The sequence below is a fragment of the Stylophora pistillata genome, chromosome 3, assembly GCF_964205215.1.
Source record: "Stylophora pistillata chromosome 3, jaStyPist1.2, whole genome shotgun sequence".
NCBI classification, from domain to species: Eukaryota; Metazoa; Cnidaria; class Anthozoa; order Scleractinia; family Pocilloporidae; genus Stylophora; species Stylophora pistillata.
The window spans coordinates 25,899,432-25,925,401 of NC_142521.1; the positions used below are offsets into that span (position 1 = coordinate 25,899,432).

Genomic DNA, 25,970 nt, shown 5'->3' on the forward strand with positions numbered 1-25,970 from the left:
AATTCATTAAAAAGAAACACATAGAATATTTCATTTTTTTTTTCTTGCTTTCTTTTTGGAATCTCAACTCAAATGGCATTAAACAAAAATGCTGGATTGTATTGCACTTTTGGGTGTGCCACCTTAAAGTACAGCCTACTGAATAACATCATCGAAAGAGTGTAAAATTACAAAAACGCTGGGTTATACCGCACTTTTGGGTGTGCCACCTTAAAAGTACAGCCTACTGATTAAGATCATCGAAAGAGTGTAAAAATGCTGGGTTATACTGCACTTCTGGGTGTGCCACCTTAAAGTACAGCCTACTGACTAAGATTATCGAAAGAGTGTAAAAATACAAAAATGCTGGGTTATACCGCACTTTTGGGTGTGCCAACTTAAAGTGCAGTCTACTGAATAAGATTATCGAGAGAATAAAAATTCAAAAACGCTGGGTTATACCGCACTTTTGGGTGTGTCACCTGAAAGTACAGCCTTCTCAATAAGATCATTGAAAGAACTCTCACAAGAAAGAAACTTTAAGTTCATGGATCTCCTAAGAAAGGTAACTAGTGCATAGTGTGAAATTGAAAAGGAAGCAAGTACTTACAAATGGTGCCCTTTTTGATACCGCTCTCTTACAAAACATCTGGGCGCTGCACAATATGTTTCTTTATATCCTTTGACTTTTGGTGATAAGCCGCATCCACAATTCAACTAAATTAAGCCACGTTTTGAAATGCTTAAAAGCTGTTTGAAGGAGTTATTCGCACACTGATATGCTTGATCAATCTATAACATATTTAGCTAATTAATACACGTGGTTTAACTTTGGAAAGCAAGTTTTCATAGCCAATCAGAAAGCAACTGAAAAAGGTGTTGATGGAGCTTGCATCTGTAGCTTCGTTACAATATGACTTCGAAAAGCTACCAGGTTTCGTGCCATAAATGCGAAAAACCTTTTAACACAAGCTTCGCTCTGAAACAGCACTTGGTTAAGGCGCATTCAATTAAAACTTTACCGAAGAGAATAAGCTTTGTGAGTGAAGGAATCGAAGCGCCACTTCCAAAACCACAAAGAATAAGCAAGAGGGCCGGAACGTATCGCGCTTATAAGACATGGAGAGAAAGTGTGCTGAAAGGAATAAAAAATGCTCACCACCCAAGAGCTCGAGGTAATTTTGAATATCAAAAGTCTATATGTGATCTGTTTCACATCTATTTGTAAGCGTCGCACGTAGTCTTGCTGTATTTTGAGGAGCTTGAGGTTGCCATCGACGTTACTTTGTTCTTTAACATACAGCAAAATGGCATAAACAGGAAATGAATTTCGTTCCAGCTGAGTTCTTCAAACAGTTTCTGGCCGATCTGGGCAAGCCAACAGTATACTCTGTCAAAGACACCAGTCACTGGAGAGCTCCAATATTCCATACAAGTACGAGACGGATTTCTTCCAAGATTTTTGAAATGAAAGCAATTCGATCTGCGTTACCGGAAATACAGATAGCACAGGCCTGGTGCGGTAACAGAACCATAAGCGAAGATGATGAAAATGAGTTAGAAGACATCAAAACGGCCGAGGACGCCATTCATGCAGCTGTTAAACGTGCCAAAACGACCAGAAGGCGTGTATCGTGTAGAAACCAGTTAAACGTCATAGTGCCTTACTCCAAGACAATATTTGAATCATTAGTTGTAATCTATGCTGCTGCATGTCAGAGAATTTCCATGACAAGTTATGAACAGCGCTTGGCCCTAAAGATATAAAATCCATTGCTGCCAGAATCACCCCTACTCCGCAACTGCCAATTCCAACTGACGAATTCAAGGACACTTGTGATGGCATTCCAAATCGAGTGACGTTCTGTGTTGTAGTCCAGAAATTCGTTTTGAGTGCTTCATTCGAGGGGCAAAGTTCCTGCAAAAGATGGAGGCCTGCCTTCACCAGAGAAAGTGTATTTGAGGGTATTTGGAATTTCATCCCATCATCGAAAATAATGCTCTTGCTCAATAAATCGACGTAAATCATACCCAAGTGATTGCGTGTCGGAAAATGGACTGGAGCCAATATTTGGGACATTTCTGTTGGGTTGGTTTGTTGTACTAGCCGCACTAACTTTCTTGATTTGAAGCTTTTTACGTCTGACGTCATCCAAGTGAAAAATTCTGAAGGTAAGTACACAGTTGTGTTATTTCCATTACTCCTTGCTTCTTCTAGACACTTTCCAATGCATATGTCAATAACAAAGTTATCAAGATATCTCTCTTCTACAAGTTCAGCAAAGTTCAGCGAGTCGACTGACTTCCTCTGAAATTTTAATATTGCCTGATGTGATTCAGTATGCCACAATGCCTTCATAATTGCTTCCTTTTCTCGGTCTGTGCAGCCCTCAGTTTTGGACATCCACCGCTGTTCTGAGTTAAGTTTACGCTTCGTTGTTGCAACTGAACAAAACTTTCTCAGAACTCCAACACCGTTGAGGTCAAAGTTTCCAAAACCAAACATTTTTACTCCTGTTGGGGACCTCTTCTGCTTTCCTCTCTCTTTCTCCATAAGTGACATGGCATCGTTCAGCAAACTTTCACTTGGACGTTGCAGAAGGGTGAGTGGATCAGTGACCACAAAGTGACCGAACAGAACCTCTATTTCACCACGGAGTGAGGACACCTTAGGAAGCCTGTCCTCCAAGCTACCAAATTCCCATCTGGTCATTGGTAGTGAGAAAATTGCGGACAAAGGAGTTGCGCTGAAAGCAGCAGATGATGTAGTTCCTCCTGAATCTGATGTTTGAGCAACGGTATGAGCAGAAACGTCACCCAGAAGATCAGTCTCTGTTGAACACTGGAGCTGTATTGTATCATCTGGTGACACAGTAACTCGACCAGTCGCTGTGGAACACGAAGGCTGTTTTTTGCTGCGTTCGGGGTGGTCTTGGTCAGCATCCGAGTTGGGTAATTCTACATCATAATTTACTTTGGTTTGCGGTGACTGTATACCGCCAGAATCTGACCAATCCATAGGAACATCTTCTGTGTGTGGTACCTGAGTGGCACTGTTAGCATTGGACACATCTGCTAACTCAGCTTCAGAAAATTGGGATTCTAGTTGTTTTGGACAAGTAGAATCGAATGCAGGACTACCGTGCTCTTTGTCAACTTCCTCCCAAAAGCCGTTTTGATAGCGATGAATCTTGGACATGGACCCTCCTGACACTACAGTGCCCTTCGAGTTGTCATGGTCATACTTAAGGAAGTCATCGCCGAATACCTTAGTAAACAAGTCATCAATTACGAAAACCCACTTCTTTGTTTCTCTGCACCACAGAATCTTGTCCTTTGCAGACCAGCCACACCCTCGGTAGTGAAAGTGCTTCTTTCCTGTACAACAAATTCGTGAAATTGAAAATAACGATTTTAAGAAGAAAAGAAATGCCCCTGGCTTAAAGTCTATTTAGAATTTTAACACGCTGAACGTGGTATGTTCCTTCTACAAGATTAACTTTGCTGTTCATATTTTATTTCATGGGGATGCTTGAGCATAATATAAAGCGGAGTTTTTTTCATTCATTAGAAGTTTTCATGTTGTCCTTTGGCTGGTAATAAGAAGTTTATAACAGAATTGCTTAAAAGAAATAGCTGCTAAAAATCGTGTTAAAGCTTAACAATGGTTTCAGTGGAGAATTAAAAAAAGCACTTACGGAGTAGAATAGTGGCGGTAGGGCCCAAATGAGGCTATGAAGCCTACCTGAAATCAAGCACTTTTTTGCTTCGCGGAAGGAATATCTTTGGCCAAGTAAGTGGGTTGAATACCAATGCAATAATGTTTTTTCCACTAAAAAGAGTACACAAAACATAAAATATAACGAGTTTTGGTCGGCGTCTCAAAAGCACATTTATTACCAGAGTGAATTGTGAAATCAGGAAAGGAGATGAAAGTATAATAATTTGCAGCGTTTCTTAAAAACTAGCCATGCAGGTGGTAACAAAAACTAGCCTTCTTTAAATGATTATTGCATCAATGGTGGGTAAAATAAAATTTGAATTCAGAAATAGTGGAGAAAGCCTTAAGAAAGCGGACGCTTTATTCAAAATGAAATATTTTTCTCTCGCAGACATTAGAAATGTCTCACTTGAAATTCCCAGAAATGTAAATTTTTGGAATCCCATGCAGTTTTGTTGTTCTCTTGTATGATACCACCTTAAACTAAGAAAAACGGAAATGGGAAAAATGTACTATATTTTTGTGTATTTTTTGAGGGCTGATTACATGAGCATGGCTAGAAGTTTAATGACATTGGTTCCTTTAAGTGGATCTATAAGCAGCCCCTACTAGGCGAATTGTCTCAGATAATTATGGATTTCTGATGAGTGGTTTCTGTACCTTTTTTTGTAATTAATTGACCTACATGATTGTCCTGCGCCAGATGCATCATGGTTAGTTACTCTGGAAAACAACTGACGGTGCAACTTATGGCTTGACTCAAAGCCTTGACCAGAGTAGTGATACAAAGAATGGAACTGACGCAGAAGCATGGCACTGTGGTCAATGGTTAAGCGCCCATAGTCCCCAGTGCCCAAGTGAATCCCAAAGAGCTTCTTTAAGAGGAAGCCCCATTGTTTGCACTGGAAATAAGCAATAAAACAAAACAAAACAAACCAATTTTCAGTAATAATATCATTTTACAGCTTTAAATTGGGTTCAGTTTTGAAGATATAAATTAATACCTGACACTACAAATGTACCCCAACCAATATTATACCTACAAAGGACCTAGTCAGTGTACCTTCACATGGCAGGTGTTCTTAAATAGTACATGTTTACATGTTTCAATCCACATTCAGAAAGCACCAAACTCAGTCACAGATTATAATAATACTCTCTCACATGTTCAGAAACAAATAAGCTGAAATTGTTTACTCCTATAACAGCTGAACTAAATTTATACTGGCATTTGCAACTGGTTGCCTGTTTTCTTACTTTTATATCATGAATGTCAATTTTCTCAGCATCATCTTTGGTGAACACTTTCTCACGCAAAGTTAAAGCAATGTCTCGCCAATCAGTGGAAACCTGAAATGATACCAAAATTTGTCTTATAATATACATTAATAGACTGACCATAAAACTGAGAAACTGACATTTTTACAGGAGCTCTAATTATCCTGTATGCTATGAAAATGAATATTTTTGAAAGAACTGACTACATTACCTTAACATAAAATTCAACATGCAATTCTGCTGCATAGTATGCAAAACCAGTTGATGATGATTTCTGAACGTTCCCTTTTTTCCTTTTATTTCTCTTTGGTTCAGCATCACCATTGATACCCTTAGTGTTTAGCTCTGCAAACTTCTTTGCTGCCTCCTGCTGCTTGTCTTGCCAATATTGGTATTCATCATCCAAAAAGGCTTTCAATTCTGTCAAACAATTTAGTGTCAGTTTTGCACATAATGTGGTACCCTACAAATCCTTCAACGGACACTCAAAATTTAGATTTACACATACCTTGATGTCGTGTTCTTAGCGTAGTGTTCAACCGAGACATCAAGAGTATACAAATCGATGGTTTATTTTCCCTCAGTGTCGAATGGTGAAACCACATGTAAATAAAATACAGAAAACGATGAAATGAAAACAGAAAACAGAAAACAGAAAATACGACAAGGCAAAAACGATAAAATAACGGAACGATGAAAACTTACATGGATGTGGCTGCGATGAATGATGAACTGAGAAACTGAGGTGATAAATTAAGGTGAGACCTACCGAAACTAAAACGCAACACACGAGCTGTGAACCGAACAGGCCTGGGAGATAAAACTGAGCGAGTGGGTCCCAGGGCCCACTGACAAAAAAGGCAGCGAAACCCGTAACACTTGACATTGATTTAAGGGAACTTTTTCTTCTCGGTTTCCATAATCCCTTTCAAACTCTTTGCTATCCAGTATACTTTGCATGTACTGACAATTTAACAAATAAAAATCTGATTTATATTTGATATGGTCAAGTCCAAATGCAATTCTCCTTTGTCCTTGGCACAAAGGAAAACTTTACTCAGTGGGCATCAGCATTCTATTCTTAATGTGCACCTATCAAAAAGCATAAAGCAAAACAGCAATAGCCTTCCACAATAATGTTGATCAAACTCCTTTGGTTTTGCTTGTGTTCAACATTTCTCCTTGTGATGAAATTTTGTGGGCCGAGGCCAGGAACGTGTTCGATAATTGAGTCAGTTTGCTAGACATAACGTCTCGTAGTCACGTTCGACGCACTAAAAACTACTATAAAACGAATACAAGAATTGTAAAAACGTGTAAAATGGTATATAAAAAGTCACTTGTAACAATGTAGCGGAATTCCAAATCGATTTCGATCAATTACGATCCTCATCAGTAGTACTCCGCCATGTTTAAAATACTCATAAATAATTGTTCATATAAGTGACTCTGAAATGTCCACACTTCTTCCAGGCTTCATGTAAGCGGTCATGATGTATCAATCACAGCTCGTGGGATTTGAAAAAAGTTCCATTCGTTCTTGGAGTTCATAAGCGAGTCTTCGTTCACATTATTTATCCTCACTCCTTCAGTTATTTGTCTCAGCATCGCGTCATTGTGATAAACCCCCGTCACATCCATTCGGAACTGCTTTACCTCTCTATTGTGTTTCTCTTTACAGTGTTTCCACAATGCAGATCGTTCTTCCTTATTGTTAAGTGATTTCGTATGCTCTTTCCCTCTGGTATACGCGCTCCTGGCTGTTTCCCCTACGTATACGCTGTTACACTGGATACACTTAATCTCATACGTCACACTTTCTCTATCACACGGTCCTTTTCCACCTGTGCTACACACTGGGCAGTCTTCTCGTCCACACTGTCGCGGTTTAAATGGGTCGGACTTTTGGAGTAGTCGTTTAATGGCGATTCCGGCTTTCTCCACCACTTTAATATTGAAACCTTGCTGCTTTATTTCTGTCTGGTATTCCTTCCGTAACCGTGAGTTGGGCGTAGCTGGTACAAAAATTACTGATTCATTCCCGCCGCGTTTGTACCAGTTGGATTTCCTTTCGCTCTTTTCCTTTTCTCGTTCCACCTTCCTCCACTCCTTGGGTCGATGTAACGGTCTTTCTCCTTTTCGCTCAGCTCTTTGTCTCGCTCTAAAAGCTTTGAGGGCCGAATCTACAACCTCATATCTGAATTTCTTGCTGTACCCCGAGTATTGCATTCTCAGGACCATCTCGTTAACATTCTCTACTACTCGTTCCCATGGTAACAATCTGCTACAGTTAAGTAAGACCCGAAGGACTTCTTGGGTCAGGACTGTTCTCTTTGTACTCCAGCTTACGGCAGACCTAGCATGTATGACTGTCTTAGAAGCCATGCTCTTGGAATAAAACTCATACATGATCACTGAGGCTGAGGCTTTCTCGTCCTGCCTGTCTGTCTCTTCCCCTTTTGTTTCCATCCACACCTTCAAGTCAAGGATAGGTAGCTTTCCGTCCTGGTGTTTAGAGGGGTAATCTATTTCGAGTTGTATTGACGGGTGTATGTCGTTTCCTATCTGTTTTATCAATGTCATAGTCCTCTCATCGTCACTGATTCCTTGATCCTCAGCTACGGATCTCTCATCCATGTGAGTTTTTCCATCCTTGTACCTCATCCCAACTGGTGTTGCTTGCACAGCCATGTTGATGTCATCCACGTACCGTTTGTTCATTTTCATAACGATGGCCAATTCATTCAGCCTTGTTGCAAATTTTTCATCCCACCAAATCATGAAAATCTGGGCCAGTACCCCGGTTAATTTAAGGCCAATTGGACCACCTCTTATTTGCTTTCTGATCTCGTTATCAAATGTGAAAACATGATTTTTCATAATCACTGTCAATACGACTCTTAATGCCTCTTTCAACATAATACGTTTCGCACGTTCATCTGGCTGTGTGACTGGTGGGTTCCACGATTTAAATCTTTTCTCTTTCTGCTCCTCACTCCCACTTGCAGTGATCGTGGGTGGTCTCCCTCTATTCGAACGAATAGAGGGAGACCACCCACGATCACTGCAAGTGGGAGTGAGGAGCAGAAAGAGAAAAGATTTAAATCGTGGAACCCACCAGTCACACAGCCAGATGAACGTGCGAAACGTATTATGTTGAAAGAGGCATTAAGAGTCGTATTGACAGTGATTATGAAAAATCATGTTTTCACATTTGATAACGAGATCAGAAAGCAAATAAGAGGTGGTCCAATTGGCCTTAAATTAACCGGGGTACTGGCCCAGATTTTCATGATTTGGTGGGATGAAAAATTTGCAACAAGGCTGAATGAATTGGCCATCGTTATGAAAATGAACAAACGGTACGTGGATGACATCAACATGGCTGTGCAAGCAACACCAGTTGGGATGAGGTACAAGGATGGAAAAACTCACATGGATGAGAGATCCGTAGCTGAGGATCAAGGAATCAGTGACGATGAGAGGACTATGACATTGATAAAACAGATAGGAAACGACATACACCCGTCAATACAACTCGAAATAGATTACCCCTCTAAACACCAGGACGGAAAGCTACCTATCCTTGACTTGAAGGTGTGGATGGAAACAAAAGGGGAAGAGACAGACAGGCAGGACGAGAAAGCCTCAGCCTCAGTGATCATGTATGAGTTTTATTCCAAGAGCATGGCTTCTAAGACAGTCATACATGCTAGGTCTGCCGTAAGCTGGAGTACAAAGAGAACAGTCCTGACCCAAGAAGTCCTTCGGGTCTTACTTAACTGTAGCAGATTGTTACCATGGGAACGAGTAGTAGAGAATGTTAACGAGATGGTCCTGAGAATGCAATACTCGGGGTACAGCAAGAAATTCAGATATGAGGTTGTAGATTCGGCCCTCAAAGCTTTTAGAGCGAGACAAAGAGCTGAGCGAAAAGGAGAAAGACCGTTACATCGACCCAAGGAGTGGAGGAAGGTGGAACGAGAAAAGGAAAAGAGCGAAAGGAAATCCAACTGGTACAAACGCGGCGGGAATGAATCAGTAATTTTTGTACCAGCTACGCCCAACTCACGGTTACGGAAGGAATACCAGACAGAAATAAAGCAGCAAGGTTTCAATATTAAAGTGGTGGAGAAAGCCGGAATCGCCATTAAACGACTACTCCAAAAGTCCGACCCATTTAAACCGCGACAGTGTGGACGAGAAGACTGCCCAGTGTGTAGCACAGGTGGAAAAGGACCGTGTGATAGAGAAAGTGTGACGTATGAGATTAAGTGTATCCAGTGTAACAGCGTATACGTAGGGGAAACAGCCAGGAGCGCGTATACCAGAGGGAAAGAGCATACGAAATCACTTAACAATAAGGAAGAACGATCTGCATTGTGGAAACACTGTAAAGAGAAACACAATAGAGAGGTAAAGCAGTTCCGAATGGATGTGACGGGGGTTTATCACAATGACGCGATGCTGAGACAAATAACTGAAGGAGTGAGGATAAATAATGTGAACGAAGACTCGCTTATGAACTCCAAGAACGAATGGAACTTTCTTCAAATCCCACGAGCTGTGATTGATACATCATGACCGCTTACATGAAGCCTGGAAGAAGTGTGGACATTTCAGAGTCACTTATATGAACAATTATTTATGAGTATTTTAAACATGGCGGAGTACTACTGATGAGGATCGTAATTGATCGAAATCGATTTGGAATTCCGCTACATTGTTACAAGTGACTTTTTATATACCATTTTACACGTTTTTACAATTCTTGTATTCGTTTTATAGTAGTTTTTAGTGCGTCGAACGTGACTACGAGACGTTATGTCTAGCAAACTGACTCAACATTTCTCCTTGTTTTAAATTAAAGGCCAACCTGAGTGAATACCACCCTATCACAGCTCACACTTTCACACATTCTTTTCATGTTGAACAGTGAGAGCAAATTTATGGCTATCTCTTCACAGCATAAGTATATTATAATTACATTTTTCAGAAAGGCCTTTGTGTGAAGACAACAGCTTAATAGTAACGTCAAAATAAGGAAGCCACTTTGAGAAAACAATACATACTTTATCTAAACATAAGTATAATATTGCATAGCAAATACTAAGCTGAAAATACAGCTTAAAACCTTTGTAACTAAGTTTGCCTTTGACTTCAAACAGTCAACACAGGTTTCATCTGACTTACTTCCTTTCTTTGCTGGAAGAAGACCAGATATTCCATGACTTCTTCCTGTCCACCACCTTCGCTGTCTTGGTAATACCCTGATACTTTATCAAGGGGAAGTGCAGTATTGACAATATTGTCTATGTTCTTTAGGATCTGTCTTTCTGTTTCTACTGAAATTAACATAAGTGCAGGGTTTTGAGAGAATATTTATAATTTAATCAGTTCCATTAATTAACATATATTTTTTTTAACAAACCAGTGTGCTAGATGTTATTTCAACACCAAATGCATCTTCTTTAATAGGGAAAATTTTCATTGTGGGACTAAGACCTGAACAATCATTATAAATAACCCTTAAAAATGGACTGGAGGTGAATTAGTTCATTTCGAAGAAAGATAGTTGAAATTTTAAAAGTAGCCAGGAAAAAAGTGGTAAAAAAAGTATGACATTTCAAGGAAAGAAAAGGAGCTGGAAGGGGTAGCAATTTACTGACAAACAAAGGAACTGTAATCGTACCTCATCTCACCTCTAATAAAGCTGTGAAAGTAGCATAATACTAAAATATCTGTACATCAATCCCACTCCAAAACTCACCAGAAAATGATGCCACTTTGATGTTTGCTCTCTCAATTCCAGTTTCAATTCCGGAGGCAACCAACTCTATAGGCAGATAAACCAAGGGAGCCAAGGAGTTGTTCTGTGTTGCGCATCTCGCAATGTAATGAACACAGGTTGATGTGGCTTAGATCTTCTTCCAAGAGAAACACCAAATCATCCCTTAGGCCCTTTGGCCTTGGAACAATTAATGAAAACAAAGAACACAATAAACACCATGCAAACAGTATAGATCTTTTTTGCAATTTATAATGCAACAGAAAATACATGGTCAAAATAATTCTCCATGTCCCTAACATTAATTTAACATCACCTAAAACTACACCAAATACCTTCTCAGTATTAAGTAAACACAACTTAAATGCACTCACTAAAGTGCGAAAATCACCTTCACTATTGTTAATATTAAAAAAAATTGTGTTTACTTTGAGCACAGTCACCTCAGAACACAAAGTACAGTAAAATGCAGTTTAAAAAAACTTTTTACTTATTACCAAGACTCACAGAAATAGATTTCCTTCACATATAATGTCATAACTAAATTTTCATTGCACCCTTTAGCTTAGTTACCTTCCTATGTTAGCCTTTGACTTCAAACAGTCAACACAGGTTTCATCTGCATCAGCCCCATGGTGGATGCATGCCTCTAATAAACACAATTCAGTAATTCATAACTCTTTCCTTTTACTCGGTTTAGCACTAGATTATTTATGCAGGCTTTGAACGTTCAACCTACCCTTATAGCATCACAGACAAAACAGAATTCCACCGACAACCCTCTTCCACCAAGTACAAACTCTTCATTGTTGATTTTAACAAGCAAGAGTAACAGCGCCTTGTAGTCAATAGTGACTAAAGATATAAAAAAAATTTTAGAATGTAATTTGAAAACTCAATATCATTTTAATAAGGTATCTAGTATGCTTAAAAAGGACTCATCTACTTGACCTTAACCCTCAGCTTACCTGTAAATCTGATATTGCATTTCTTCCCATCCACTTTCATCCCTTTTTCCTTTATTGTGGCCTTCTGTACATTCAGATCATTTAGGAGAGACCTCAGATTCTGTCTGGAACAGAAAAAACATGTGAAAGACATGGAAACTGCATGTAACTACTTAGCCTAGATTAAACAATATTATTCCTATTCTTAGTGGCCTTAGGACAAAACTTCTGTGCATGGAATACAAGATTCTAGAGTGCAGGTAGAAATCATTTTTTTTTTTTATCAATATCAGGGATAGGCAAGCATCAATTTATCCCCACATTTAGCCTTGTATTCACACTGGGAAGTCTCTTGTCCCACAGCAGGTACATGTCAGGGAAAATGAATATTGTTTATTACTTTGTACAAACAGACCATACCCTTGAATACCCTCCTACCATACAGGAGACAATTTTTCAGCCACTATGAAAGGAGCTGTAAATTCAAAAGTAGACAACTATGTGGGGTTAGAGATTTAAGAGTCAATCATCGTATTATGATATATCATGAAATATTAGGATGCCACACTCTCGCTACATAAACTCACCTCTGTTCCTTGCAATTGGCAATTGCAATAGGAAACACTGATAGGGCACTTTCTGAGCTTTTACCCTTAAAGCCAATAGGTACAATTCCCACAGCAACCTGGTTCCTTCCTGGAAAAAGAAAATTAAAAATAAAAAAAACCAAACAATGGCACACTCTTAATACATTCATACTATACAAAACATCTAATAAGATGCAGTGGTATACTCTGATCCACATAATTCTCTAGTATCTGCAGCATCTTATAGATAATTTGCTTCCATAAAATAAAGGAACTAACAGCTGCTGCATTATAGACTGTAAGAATGAGACATTCAGCTCTCCACCCAGAGGACAACAATCAATCTTTATGTTGAACTCCATGTCTTCTTCAGGTCAGAACCATACAGTCGTTGTTCTCTGATTGCCCAGGTAAGGACCATGGAGAGATCGACAGCATAAGCATCAAAATTTGTGTCAAGGTGCCTCACATTATAGATTTCCTTAGTCACCTTGAAAACCAATGCTTTGATGGCCTTGATTTGGTTTTTAGAAACCAGAAGAGGTGTATCACTGTTTCACTAAAATTAAAAATAGTAACAAAAATGATCAGTACAGCAGAATTAGTCCTTCTCTTTGCTTTAAGTCGTAATCTAATTTTGCTGTTTTCCTCAAATTTATGTCTTCATTTTTGAGGGAAAAGAGGTTTACCAAAACAAAGCAATATCGCAATATTTTAAAAGAAGTCAGTAAGTCCAACAGTAAACTGGAGACCTCAGCAAGGACCTATGTCTGAGTGTCCCAAAAAAAATGGAAGTTATTGATAGCTGGCCAATTGCAAGAATACACGAAATTGCCAGATTTTACTGGACAGTTCTCACTTCTTAGCCAATCAAGAAAGAATTATAAGTATCTGAATTGAACCTGACTACTAAATATTTAAAAACTGTTTATTGAAAGCCTGCAACTTCTTTTGCCAGATATCACAAAGTTTAGCAAATGCCAAACAAAACATTTTCGAAAATTACTTAGAAAACTCTAATAAACAACAAAAGCTCACTTACTCTACTTTTTCCCAAATGTGTGACATTAATTAAGGAGGATCTCCCATGCAGCATCTGGGGTTCTTGTGAGAAGCTTCAAATATAGGAGTGTCCAGTCTGGAACTCTAATGCCACTGATCAGCTCTTCATGTACTTCTTCTGTTAGTAGTACTCTGAGAGTATTCTGGGTTCCTTTAACCTTGATTACATCACGAACCAGCTCTGAAATGGTGTTTTTCACTGCCTGGCACGCACTTTCTAACCCATGGGTGAGTGTATGACCAAAAACTGAAGAAATTGATTCATTCATGTTTTCACAGAGTGCACTCACCAATGATAACATGGTCCTACATCTTTCCTGGATGAGTTTTTTCTTCTTTATAGGCCCCAAGGGACTAACAGTAAGTTCTTCAATGCTACTTGGGGATCTACTACATTCTGTACTTGAGCCAGAGGTATTTGAGCTAGGGGAAGATCCTGCCGAAAAGCATGTTCCATTACAGTTTCCACTACTTGGGGAAGTGCTGGGGCTCGTAAACGATGTGGGTGATGATGGTGCAGAGCTTGTAGATTTCCATTTTTCCAGTTCGAGCTCAAGACTTACAATTTTTGCATTTAAATTTTGTATGGTCTGCTCTTCATTGCTTTTAGCGCCAATTTGAGAGTCAACACAAACCGTATTCACGTAGTCCTTTATCCTGGCAAAAAATTCAGATGAAACGAGCCTTTCACTAATTTCTCGCTGCCGCAAAAGACCGACAAAAAGTCCAAATGAACTGACAACGTACACTTTGCCTGGTTGTCTTTGAAGAGTCTCCCCTTTCTCTGGGACCCACTCATTGAACGGCCTCTTCCCGCCATTGCTGCTCATGACACTCAATTCCCGCTTTGATACGGAGGATAGTTCTCCTGGAAAACGGCTGAAAAAGATATTCTGAGCAAAGAACCGAGGGATAATTCCACATGATTCCTTTGTGACCGCATACCAGTTCTTCTGATGATCGAGGCAGGGCGCAAACACTTGAATAACTGGCCACGAGTGAATGACCAGCCGAGGAGCGGGAGATTTTCCCTCCATCGCGTTTCGGCGCCAAAGCAGTACTAAGTTCAATTGAATTTCAAATTTGCCTCTCATTTCTGATATCAACTATTCCTGGGTAATTATAAATCTAATTTTCTCGTTTTGTACATTTGTACTTGTGTTGTGGTCATTAGAACGGCACCTTGCGTCATAGGCATGGTTATAACATAACCAAAGTAAAGCGCGCGCTCTGATTGGTCAATTTAGCGTCCCCCATTTGCCCATGGGTGTACGCTGCTGACGTAAGCAAATGCAAAGACTACTTTTCCGCGCGCGCTTGTTTTTTCTGGTCACGTAAGATTTGTTAAATAAAAGGGAACTCTTTAGCTACAATGTATCAATGTTATGTCATAAAACAAATGGTAAACACCACAGCGTACACTATTGAGTTATGGATGCACTTTGGAGGTTTGCTAAGCACTCAAGAAGCTAGAGTCGCTCTCGGCTATCGCCTCGAGCGACTCTTACGCTTCTTTCGTGCTTAGCAACCTCCCGCGTGCATCCATAACTCAATAGTGTACGCTGTGGTGTTTACCATTTGTTAATTGTGTGACAAGCGTGACTACCCAATAATCGTTGTTTCGCGTTTCGACTAAGGCTCGGTGCAGACGCCGAACCTGAAGTTGAAGTTGAAGGTCATTTATTTGTTTAAGCAGGTTGATTAATGGGCAGCTGTAATAGCTGATGTGGACCTGCTGTCCTAACCCACCCATCCCACCCCAAGGGAGGACATCCATCACACAGTAATCTCGTGTGTGGGAAATTAACGTCTCCTGCCCCAACCCTGCAGGAGACGGGACCTCCATTTATTCGTCCCTATCCGAGAAGACTAGAATATCTAACCATTTCTTGATGTTATAGAAAGGTAGCAAATTCTTCTCAATTATTTTAAAACCTTGAGTGTTGGTCCGGCCGGGGCTCGAACCCTCGACCTCCCGCACTACAGTCCAGCGCTCTATCCATTGAGCTAATTGAGTACATGAAAAGATCGGCGTCTGAATAAATTTGGAACGCCTTTGGAACGGTTTTGATTCAGACGCCGTTCTTTTCATGTGCTGATCCTAACACAAACATTATTTTAGTGTATTTGCAAGCACTTTGAATGGTTTTACTGGAAAGTCCAAACAGAACGGTGTCTGAATCAACAAGAGTACTTCTGTTAATTTAGGTCGGTCCAAATTCGAATTGAGTACGGCTCATGAATAGTTCGGCGTCTGAACCGGGCCTACATGGTCCTCTCCTGATCGTTTACGACATGGACAATTTGCTGTGTGCACGGCCTGTTACGTGCCACAGAACGTGAACTTTATGTAGATTGCAATGATAGCGTTCTACCGCAGCAAAGGAGAGAGGTCGATGCCTCTAAATGGCTGCTGAAAAATTTAAGTGTTGTGGTATAATCCTCGATACTGCTTCACTGGCTCACGCGCGCAAACTTCACGGACAACGCTCCAAAATATAAAATACTTCTCGTTACTTGTTTTTTTTTTTTGTTTTTTTTTTTTGAAGCACCGAGACGGATGGCGGCAAGCTCAATTTTTACTCTCTTTCAGCATTTGGTTCGCATCGATTTAAAAACATCTCGCTACTTACGGGTGATATCATCATCCCTCAGCCTAATAAAGAAACTTTCAAGGGTGCATGGTGAGGTGTTCAAAGGGTAGATTTCCAGTAAGAGCGATGTTCCAGCTGAAGTTAAACTTTGTTTAATACTGACGAGAAAAACACCGCTGGGAATATTTTTTTAATAATTTATTTATTTATTTATTTATTTATTTATTTTTTCATTATTTTACTTCGTTTGAGTTTTTTCTGGGGTGGGAAAACACAATGCTCGCTTCCAAAGTCCGCAGATCTGGTAAAGTATCCCATTTCAAGATCTGCCGTGGTTTCCTGGAACGTGCTAATTGATATTTTGTATGTTAAAAGTGTTATAGTCTAGCGGTTATCGACCAAAATTGTTCAATTTGATGATAAAAGTATGAAACGTGACCACATTACTAATGACAACAAGACTAACATTTTGTGATATGGGGCCATTTCAAATAAACTTCTGGAGACGAGAACTACGCATGTCAGAAATTAACCAACATAGAAACGAGGCTGAGAATAAAAATCCTATTTAAACGATAATGTTTGGAGCAATATAACACAAAAGCTTGCAAACATGAACCACTAAGTCATTTAATAGACTGTATTATTTATTTAAAGCTGTCACGTGACTATCTTCCTTTATATCTATCGAAGTATTTGGGTACCCTGTGGTGAAACGTTGAATATACATGCTTGCAGTGTTTTCTGAATAACGATATTGGTAAAACTAGTTTATCTCAGAATATTAAACGGTTATATCTTTCCTTCATTTGATATTCTCTCATGTTACTTTAGGACGCTGTTCATCTCATCCTAAATAAGCGTTTTGTTCACTGATTTGGGAACTGAACTATTGAACTAAACTTTCTCTTTGGTGCAACTGACAAACATTCATCTATATTACCCAAATTAAGCAAACGGTTAGTGTTCTATTAAAGTTTGGTCGACATGCACCAAGTTCTAACTGCAGCAATGTAAATAGTTAGCATTTACCGCCACAGTTGCACAAGCCAGTGCAGCCAAATTGGCCCTCATGCACTTGCACCTTCCTCTGCATGATGCTTTACATCCACATCGGATGAGTTCGTAACAAGTGTCCTTTGCTTGTGGGAGGGCTGTCCAGTACGGTAACCATAGGTTGTTTTGTTGCTGCCATCTCCAGTCTGATGGACTTGGAAGTATTGGCTGACGAAGGAAGGTTTGGCCCCACACATACCCCCCTTGGAACACCGCTCTTTTGACATGCTGCTCAAGTGAGGCTCTGGTAGGGGGGATGCTGTCCAGATTTCTCGACTTTTTTGAAAATAGCTCCTGTCGCACCTCATTAACTTTCACAAGGCTGCTCGTACGGTCATACAAAAGGACAACGAACCTCTCAAGCACAGCCATCCAATCGTCGGTGATCTCTTCCGGTGATGCTTGAAGGACTCTGAGGACTGGAGTTAGTTCAGGAAAGACCCCCCACACGTCCCACGCCGTCCTTGTTCCACGCCCATTAAAGAACGACACAGTATCACATCCAGTTAGGGCATGAAACATTGGTAGGGTCGAGGCTTTATCACGGCCCAAGGACGTTGCTACGACATGCGCAGGAATATTTCGTACATTCTCTCCAGATCCATGGGTAACGCAGACCTCATCTGCTTGAAGAATGCTAGCAACTGAAATAGCAAGCACAGCCACATCTGTATCGTTGCTTCTAATCCTAATTCGTCGATGTCCGCGCGAGGTTGCATCCAGGGCGTGGACCATTAAGCGGGTATCTGCCTCTTCATGGGTGCAGGGTGCAAGGAAACCAAGATCCATTCTCTTGATAGTAGATAGGACACTCTCGCCATAGGAAGTGTAGATCTCCTTACCCGCGGGAACCTCCAGTAAAACCACCTTAAATACAATTGATACAAATATTTGTGAATAAGATATATTTATCGATATGTTTAAACTGCTAAAAAGCCCCACTTGTGCTCAAGAAATCTTACCAAGTACGTACCTTGTTTGCAAGAAGTTTGAACAGTTCGTCCTTGTTGTCGTCAACTCTCAGAAAGCCTTTCCAGTCAGCGGGAATTATCGTTGATGCCATTACTTTGCGCCGTTGTCCAGAACCTCTCTTTTCTCGCAATGATCTCTTCAGTGAATCATCCTGATAGACATCCCATACTAGGTCAACTCTTTCCGCTGTTTCAAGGTGTTTCAGGATGTAAGGGGCGAACACAGTACTGAAGTACTCATCAAATGTGCGCACTGTTTTTGGCTGTAACATCTGTACGATAACAGCTCCATCAATAATGACTGCATCAACAACTGGTTGAGGTGCGATATGACTGGTTGAGGTGCTGGGCAAACACTTCAGCAAGTCTGCCTTCTGTCCTCCCCTGACCTGGCCAAGCTGTGAAAGTGATGGCGGCCATGGTTGGTTCTCGTATTTGAAGAAATCTTCCAAGTTTCCATCCCGGATTTGACAAGCTATGTACAGCCTCGAAAACAGAGAACAATCCTCCTTCAAAACTTCCACTTTCGCCTTGTCTTTCGAAACGATCTTCTTGTTCGGAGTGCTCATTGTAGGGAGATTAATCTTCTTAAGCGGGTATGTAACTGGCTTGCTTCTGTCAATGAATCGCTCTTTAATAAACAAATTGAATTGTTCCCCTCCAATCTTGCATTGCGGACAGTTCTGACTACAGCATCATCCATGATATCCTTAGTATGGATCGCCATCAGGTTTTCACCTTCTTCCAAAAACGGGTTTCCAAGTTCTTCATATGAAGATACAGTATTCAGAACGTCTTTGGAGAATGCATTCTGGACAGCCGGCTTCTGCTCTTGATGGGTCACATTTTTCTCTGTCGAAGAGTTTCCGCCTTCAAATTCTTGAACCATCCTGGATATTTCAGGATCTGCCACCATCCATTTTCTTAGAGCCGCTGGATTCTCGGTAAGGCCAACTGCGCCTCCTTCTCCTTTAACGACGGCATTAACCTGCTCGTGACAATGATCTAGCGCTATGGACGAGAACAGTTTGGTGGTCTTGTGCACTACAAAAGAGCCATCGATGAAATATTTGTACACACTTGGATGAGTGGATTGAAGAACACACATGTCTCTTTAGTGCACAGAAAGCCACTTGGCGTAGTTAGAATGGTCCATCACAAACATCCATGGCAGTATCTGTCGTAAGGCGTCGATGTACAAAGAAAAGTTACCATCTCGGAGAGCTCTCACCAGCCGAAGACAGATCAACTCTAGATTGAGCACTTTTGACCAGTAATGAAACTGCGGGGACTTTTTCGACATTGCATCTTTCCATTCTTCTTTCGAAAACAGGTTTTCTTGCTCATTTTCTCTCGATTTGGCTTGATATATACTGTAGGCTTTACTCATCAGAATATGTAGACTTGCAGCCGTCACCTGGTTTGCGCGTCGTGTACGGGTTACATGGCTTGCCGACAGAAATGACTCTGCTACCCCTTGCGTTGCTACTCCTGCGTTACACATGACCTCTGCCCACCCGCTGCCACTCAGCCACTTACCAACCATTTTGAGGGATGCCATCTCTATGTGGAGTCCCCCAAGCATAATGACGAATTGTGCTTCACAGAACTCGGGAAGTGTCCACTGAATTTGCTTTGCTAAGGCAAACAGTGGCTGATCTAATGCGATGGCTGGAGTCTGTGAGGGGTTGACGTGCTGCACAGCAGCCTTGATCACACACATACTGTGTGCTATCATGGCCAAGGAATGCGCATTCTCTGCAAAAATCGGCAGCAGAGAGATCATTGCAGGCTTGTAGCTACAAGGTAACGATTGCGAAGCTCTATATGCCGCCCACGATACAAAATCTTTGGGTTGAAGTTTCTCCTTTGCAACAAGTTCCTGAGTATCGCTGAGCCAGTCATTCTCATCATAGCCACGTTCATCAGAAAGGGAAACACGGGATGTTATTAACTGCTGTGGTACCTCGGGAGCATTTAAATCATCGGTGGGTAGTGCCATAGGTGTAACTTCACTGTAACTTGACGGAAGACGAGAAATGGTCTTTGAGGTTGAAGGTTTAGAAGGATCAAAGACGTCGGTGTCTCTTGGTGTTCCTAATTCGTCATAGCAAGGATGCTGTACAAGAGAAATTGTTGTACCCTGAAACGAGCTCTGGGAGCTGGTGGAACTCGGGTTGTGATCGATGTTATCAACCGCAGCAGTAGTGAATAGTTCCCCTCTAAGTTTAGAAGGACACACAACTCCTTCACGCTCATACCTCTCAATGACGCTATTTGTTATTTCGGTAGACACAGAGACGAACCTGTCGTATGAAATACACATACCTAGGTTATAAAAGGTATCGATGAGAGACCTGTCTCTGGTGGCTCCATGAATTTTCAGAGCTGTATAAATGGGCAGCGGGCAATAAGATGGGGAATTATCTAAAAATCAACTGACTTTGATATCTAGCCACCTAATCGACTGAGGCATATATAGATAGGGGAATTAAGAAAATTGTCTGAAACCACATCAACCATACCTAATGTAATGTTCGCTCTGAGGAGGGCACAAAACATAATCATACCTAACAACATAAAACGGTATTATTGCTATTATAATCACTTTTCGTTACTTTTGGGAGATAGGAACTGAATCAAATAACAAAACAGCCTGAACAATCAGGTTAGCGTGCAAGCGGCTAAGAATACATTTTTGATAAAGATACCCAATAAATTGAAAGTAATGTAAATAAACAGAATTTTTGTGAAAATTCTCACCATCATTTGATTGAGGGTCTCAATGGGGTTAAGCGTCAACCGTCAAATGGCCAAAATATTAACCATTAACCGTCATAAACGCAATATTTTTACCGTCAACTGTCAAAACAAGCAAGCAAAATGTTAGCTGTCAAATGTCTTAGATATCTTTAATTAAGAACTAAACGATTGCCTTAATTGGGGTCAAGTTCTGTTGTGTATAAATAAAAGTTTTGATCTAACACAAAAATACATTTATGTCCTTAATTTCCATTCGAGAGTAAAACTGGTTAGCGACAGAACTGACCTCCGGTGTAGAAACACTTCCGGTGTCGTAAAACGTAAGTCATTTATTTATAAAAGGTGTTAAAAATTAACGGTCCTTCACAAACGCGTCATTATGAAAAATTACAGCCAAATTGGCGCGTTTAATTCGTCTTATAAACGACATTCCAAAAAATTAACCGTCAATTGACCTAAAATTTAGCCGTCAACCGTCAGTAGGGCTCATTTTAACCGTCAACCGTCAACATTACCCTCCCCCCCCCTTCCATTGAGACCCTCTTGATTGACTAACAGATTAGGGCCGTCAGCCACCATTTTCTGCTGTCGGTGGCGGCTGGCATTGCTGCTGGAATGCTTCCCAACAAAACGTTCTCCGAAAAAACTTTTAAACCGCGGTTGATTTAAAACTTTTCACTGAAAAAGTTGTTTTTTAAATGTTCTTTAAATTCAAACAATAGGTTCCACAGCCTTATAACAGCTTGACAATTTTGAATGCTTTTTGCCTCGGGTCATGGATGGTTTTTTTATTTTACGCATTACTGATCCATCCAGGTTTGCGAGAGAGATCCAATATCTAAGAAAAATTTGGTTGAGTAATTTGTATTTAACATTAAAGCAGCTTTGCAATAAATTTTCCAATGTATCTTCCCAACTGTCAACAGTATTTTACTTGATCTCTGATCTACCGGCTGAGATTTTGAATGATTGACATATGCAAAACGATATCAAACTGAAATTAGTCGCTGAAGTAGCAGCTCACACGGGACCACTTTTTGTCTGCATAATGAAAAAAGCCTACAGAAGTGTAATCGTTTAAATATGTACAAAACTTTGGGTTCATCTGAAGTGGCACCTCGAAGAAAACGATGACAAAGTTTTTGTTACTCTTCATCGCACTTAAGGTATGTTCTTCGCGAGCTCTTTAAGGAAACATCTCCAACAAAGTAGAGTTGTTAACGCAAACATGGATGATGGTCAGTGAATGATCTTTGAACATTCTAAGAGGTTAGTCGACACATTACTAAGTCTCAATTCATTTTTAACAGGAATTCATCCTTGTTGCTGAAAGTCTCGTAAATCGTAAATACTCATTTGTTTCGCTTTTAATTTGTGAAAATTTTTATGCGTGTGCATTATCATATTGAGCTTGTAACCAAAAGCATTTCTAAGATATGAAACCTGTTTGAGGAATAATTTCCTCGCCAATTTTAATCAATGCATGGACGTTGTCGTATCTATATAATACAATAATAAAAAGAACTCGTAAGATTCATCATGCTGTTATTAATCGGAAAAGAGAGATCATTCTAAAACGTTCTATCAGAGCTAAAAACAGGCCTAAAAAGTGAAAAACGAGTTTTGAAAAATTTCCTCCAGTTCCGTTTTTTGACTTTTCGTTCAGTTATCATCCCTTCGCGGAAAATAGATTTCATTTAAGCGGAAAATAGAGAACGAAGAAGGGTAGATTACAGAACCGTTTGACGAAGTCAGTAACGATCGTGAACTTAATTCTTCGAATAAGGGAAGTCTTTAATTCTCTTAATCACTTGTTTCGTGATATCAACCCAGACTCTATAGGTTAAACAGGAACGCGGTTAAATTTTGTAATCCTGTCCACCAGAAACTGTTTTTTTTTTTGTACTACGTGATAAAAAAGAGGCCGGAGGAGAGCGGATTTTTTAATTTGCGGTAAAAGATGACCAGTGCTCTGTCTGTTCACAAGAGATATGGTTTTCTCATCTGAATTTGTGGACACATATTAATCAAACTCTTCCCTTGGAGCTGATAAATTCACGTACAAGGACACTTTTTATTTTACTAAAAAGAAGTCATCAGTAATTACCACTTGCGACATCTCATCTCATCTCATCTCATAAAGACTCATTTTTTAGGGCTCGACAAGTTAGCAAGTTAGCATCTCTGGCATAATTTGTGGTGTTATCTCCAGAAATAGAGTCAAAGTTCCGGCTTTCTCAAAGTAAAATCGGGCTAATTCGAATTTACCCCCCGCCCCCCTCCCCCACCATGCAATGATTACTTTAACTCTGCCATGGAATCATGTCTCGCTGACATTAGTCAGTGGATGCAAACGGACAAGTTAAAACTGAGTGCGGATAAGACAGAATGTCTTCTGATTGGAACGCGACAACAACTTCAGAAAGTCAGTAACATCAGCATTTTATCGGTTGGCGACTCCAAAATTGCTCCATCATTTGAAGTTCGAAACTTAGGAACCTGGTTTGATTCGAAGATGAGTATGCTTAGTCATATTAACAGAACTTGCTCATCCGCATTCTATCATCTTCACAACATACGTAGAATTAGGAAATATCTAAGTCGTTCAGTTACCGAAACATTGGTTCATGCTTTTATAACCAGTAGAATAGATTATTGTAACAGTCTACTATATGGCCTCCCGAATTCACATATCATGAAACTCCAAAGGATACAGAATGCCGCAGCTCGGTTGGTCACTGGATCACCAAAATACTGCCATGTTACGCCATTACTTTTCCACCTTCATTGGCTCCCGATTAGTTACCGTATAAAGTTTAAGGTTCTCCTTTTGACATTTAACTGTTTATATGGTCTAGCCCCTAACTATTTGACTGATTTAATTAGCATCAAAAAGCGATTCAGATACTCTCTTAGATCAAACGAGTCTTTATTACTCGAATTATCAAGCACCAAGACCCTTCCAACCCTCGGTAATCGTGCCTTCCAATCAGCTGCACCTCATCTTTGGAATGCATTACCTTCGACAATTCGTAACATAAAGACATTGGACACTTTCAAGACTGCTATCAAAACTCATTTTTTTAATCTAGCTTTCAAATAGATTTCTATTTTTACTCATGTTTCGTATTCACTTAGCTAGGCTATTGTTCTCTTTGAGTGCAGAGACTCATAGGTTCCAATAGGTTCTTATATCTTAGTTACTTTTGCCATAATTTTACCTTACGATATTGTGAAGTGCGACTGATATATTCATATAGAGGTCTGCGCTATATAAATGTAAATTATTATTATTATTATTATGAAAGTTCTCCAGCAATCACGCCTAGAATATCTTGGACAGGCCACAACGAGAAGAGACTAGAGGTTGTTTCATAGATGTCGACCACAAATAGATCAGTTTCTAATTTGAGAACACCGATTATGTTTAAATCTTTTGATGCCATATTTAAAATTCAAGTTTGATTTCACAAATAAACGGATGGACGGGGAAATTTCAATAAACTTCTTCTGGGAAAAGGTTTCCTTGGGGCCGGGATCTATTACGGCTGTTGACTATCCTTGAGACAATGACTAACAACAGTAAGGTTGGTTCCAACGTAGATTTATTCTGCAAACGCTACTGAACTGGCGTGGTCCTAATTTGGCTTGACCAGAACTGGCTACCTGGCTGAGTTTCTCCTGGCCAGAAATGGCTCGAACAAAGAAAGCTTTTTAAAACAGCTCTATTTAAGCCTAATGTACAAAGGATTAGGTAATGCTTTGAATTATCTAAAGAATCACGCAATCTACTACAACGATTGGCTAGGCAGGAATTAGTCACTTTCGAAAAGCTCTGGTGGATAGCAGCTACACAAAAAGACATGACAGGTGACGGTTACAGTTTAACACTAATTACAGTTATGATCTGATAACAACTGTTTACGGTTGACTGAATGGGAACTGGTAGCATTTGCGTTTTGCCGAGCTTAGCAAGATCTCACAGTTTCTACGTTGAATTTTGTATATTTTTAGCGCTATTTCGGGTAAAAGGTGCTTCCAAATAGGTTTTAAGTCATGTACTAACTGCAAAAGGTAATTAATGGTCATGTTCAGACAAATGTTGTTAGAGAAAGGAAAGAGAAACTCTTCCACGCATGTGTGATTTGAGGAAATGAATGTAAGTCTTATGACTTGGTTCGATGATTTCTTACCAGTCTTGTATAAGAGAAAACTGCAAGAATTTGAGAAAGAGATCACATTGCTATTTAACTGAACAAGTGTACAACCGCTCTACTTATAGCTTAAATTGGACATCCGTATCAAGGGAAACCCAAGTGAATAGTTTTTCGTCATAGCAAAATACCACTTTTCTTTTTCAGCTGGTTCCTTTATAATAAAGAGAGGCGAATTTCTTGAAATTAACACAACTGCTCCGTCCATTAACTGCAGTTCGGGTGCTAATTACAACTCAACACTTCAGGAAAGAAGCTCTCCACATGGCAGCCATCTTGTTGCTCACATAGAGTTCAGTGGTAACATTGAGTTCTGGAGCCGGTCAACAGTTCAAGTGTTCGGGAAGTATGCTCTGAGTTTAAAGAGTCAGAATGGTAACATCTCGATGCACACTGGTGTGAACATAACTTGTGGAGAGAAAATGTTTGATACAACATGTCTTGGTGGATTTACACAGAATTCTACAGAAGTGGAAGTCGGATATCGAAAAACAAAATTATATCAAGGTGAGAAACATTTTGAATGCCTTTTTGTTTTTCTCTGAGAGTAGGCAATTATTATATAAAGGGAAGAAGAGTTTGAATTACCTCCGTACTTATCCCTACAGGAGAGACGTTCAGAGAGTCACCCAGGTAGGACGCGCTTTGAATGCCTTAAGTTTTTGCTCTGAGAATAGACAAAGCCGGAAAAGTCTAATTCTCCGTCGAAATTATTAGTCGACCTTTGCATTTAAACCTTTTGATACAGATGCCCAAAGAACTTTATCTAATGACAAATCTAAACTGATTTGAAAATCATCAATTTTGAAGGCTGTCAACAACTCGATTTGAGCACTAATGGGACAGTTTATGCGTCATCTACTCGCCAATTGGACTAATTGGACAACGCGCTTTGTTATATGCCTAAACTTTCACTCAACAAAACGAGCACTGTTAAGGAACAAAACCTGTCGGGACAATTTGTTCGTTGACACAAAACTGTTTCACTTCTCCAAATGTTTCTATCTGAT

At 40.0% G+C, this 25,970-nt stretch overlaps 2 protein-coding genes and 1 pseudogene across 5 annotated transcripts in view; all 3 read right to left on the minus strand.

The window, feature by feature from the left end:
* Positions 1-5,777, minus strand: part of LOC148735282 (uncharacterized) — an 82,044-nt gene extending 76,267 nt beyond the window's left edge. The window contains exons 1-7 of one of the 3 annotated variants that reach the window (XM_088751888.1): positions 5,487-5,776; positions 5,190-5,398; positions 4,958-5,050; positions 4,386-4,602; positions 3,725-3,811; positions 2,011-3,357; positions 1,735-1,897 (exon numbers count right to left, since the gene is read on the minus strand). In XM_088751888.1, the coding sequence (XP_088608014.1) occupies positions 1,878-1,897; positions 2,011-3,357; positions 3,725-3,811; positions 4,386-4,602; positions 4,958-5,050; positions 5,190-5,398; positions 5,487-5,583 (2,070 nt within the window). In that variant the 5' untranslated portion in view covers positions 5,584-5,776 and the 3' untranslated portion in view covers positions 1,735-1,877. Of the gene's footprint in view, positions 1-28; positions 3,358-3,724; positions 3,812-4,385; positions 4,603-4,957; positions 5,051-5,189; positions 5,399-5,486 lie in introns of those variants that run through there. The other 2 variants (XR_015998358.1, XM_088751887.1) reach the window with 2 other exon arrangements.
* LOC148735290 (uncharacterized) lies at positions 5,533-14,214 on the minus strand (annotated as a pseudogene). The gene is made up of 8 exons (XR_015998359.1): positions 14,110-14,214; positions 12,301-12,409; positions 11,735-11,838; positions 11,506-11,621; positions 11,340-11,413; positions 10,749-10,946; positions 10,172-10,323; positions 5,533-5,752 (listed from the first exon to the last, which is right to left on the minus strand). The product of XR_015998359.1 is annotated as an uncharacterized LOC148735290 (transcript).
* LOC148735291 (uncharacterized) lies at positions 12,445-14,456 on the minus strand. The gene is made up of 2 exons (XM_088751889.1): positions 13,343-14,456; positions 12,445-12,859 (listed from the first exon to the last, which is right to left on the minus strand). The coding sequence occupies exon 1, from the start codon at positions 14,454-14,456 to the stop codon at positions 13,368-13,370; it is 1,089 nt and encodes a 362-aa protein (XP_088608015.1). The 3' UTR covers positions 12,445-12,859; positions 13,343-13,367.
* Positions 14,457-25,970: the final 11,514 nt, after the last annotated feature.

Excerpts from the sequence above, each read along its gene's own strand:
- LOC148735291 (XM_088751889.1), bottom strand. The coding sequence starts at position 14,456 with ATGAGAGGCAAATTTGAAATTCAATTGAACTTAGTACTGCTTTGGCGC.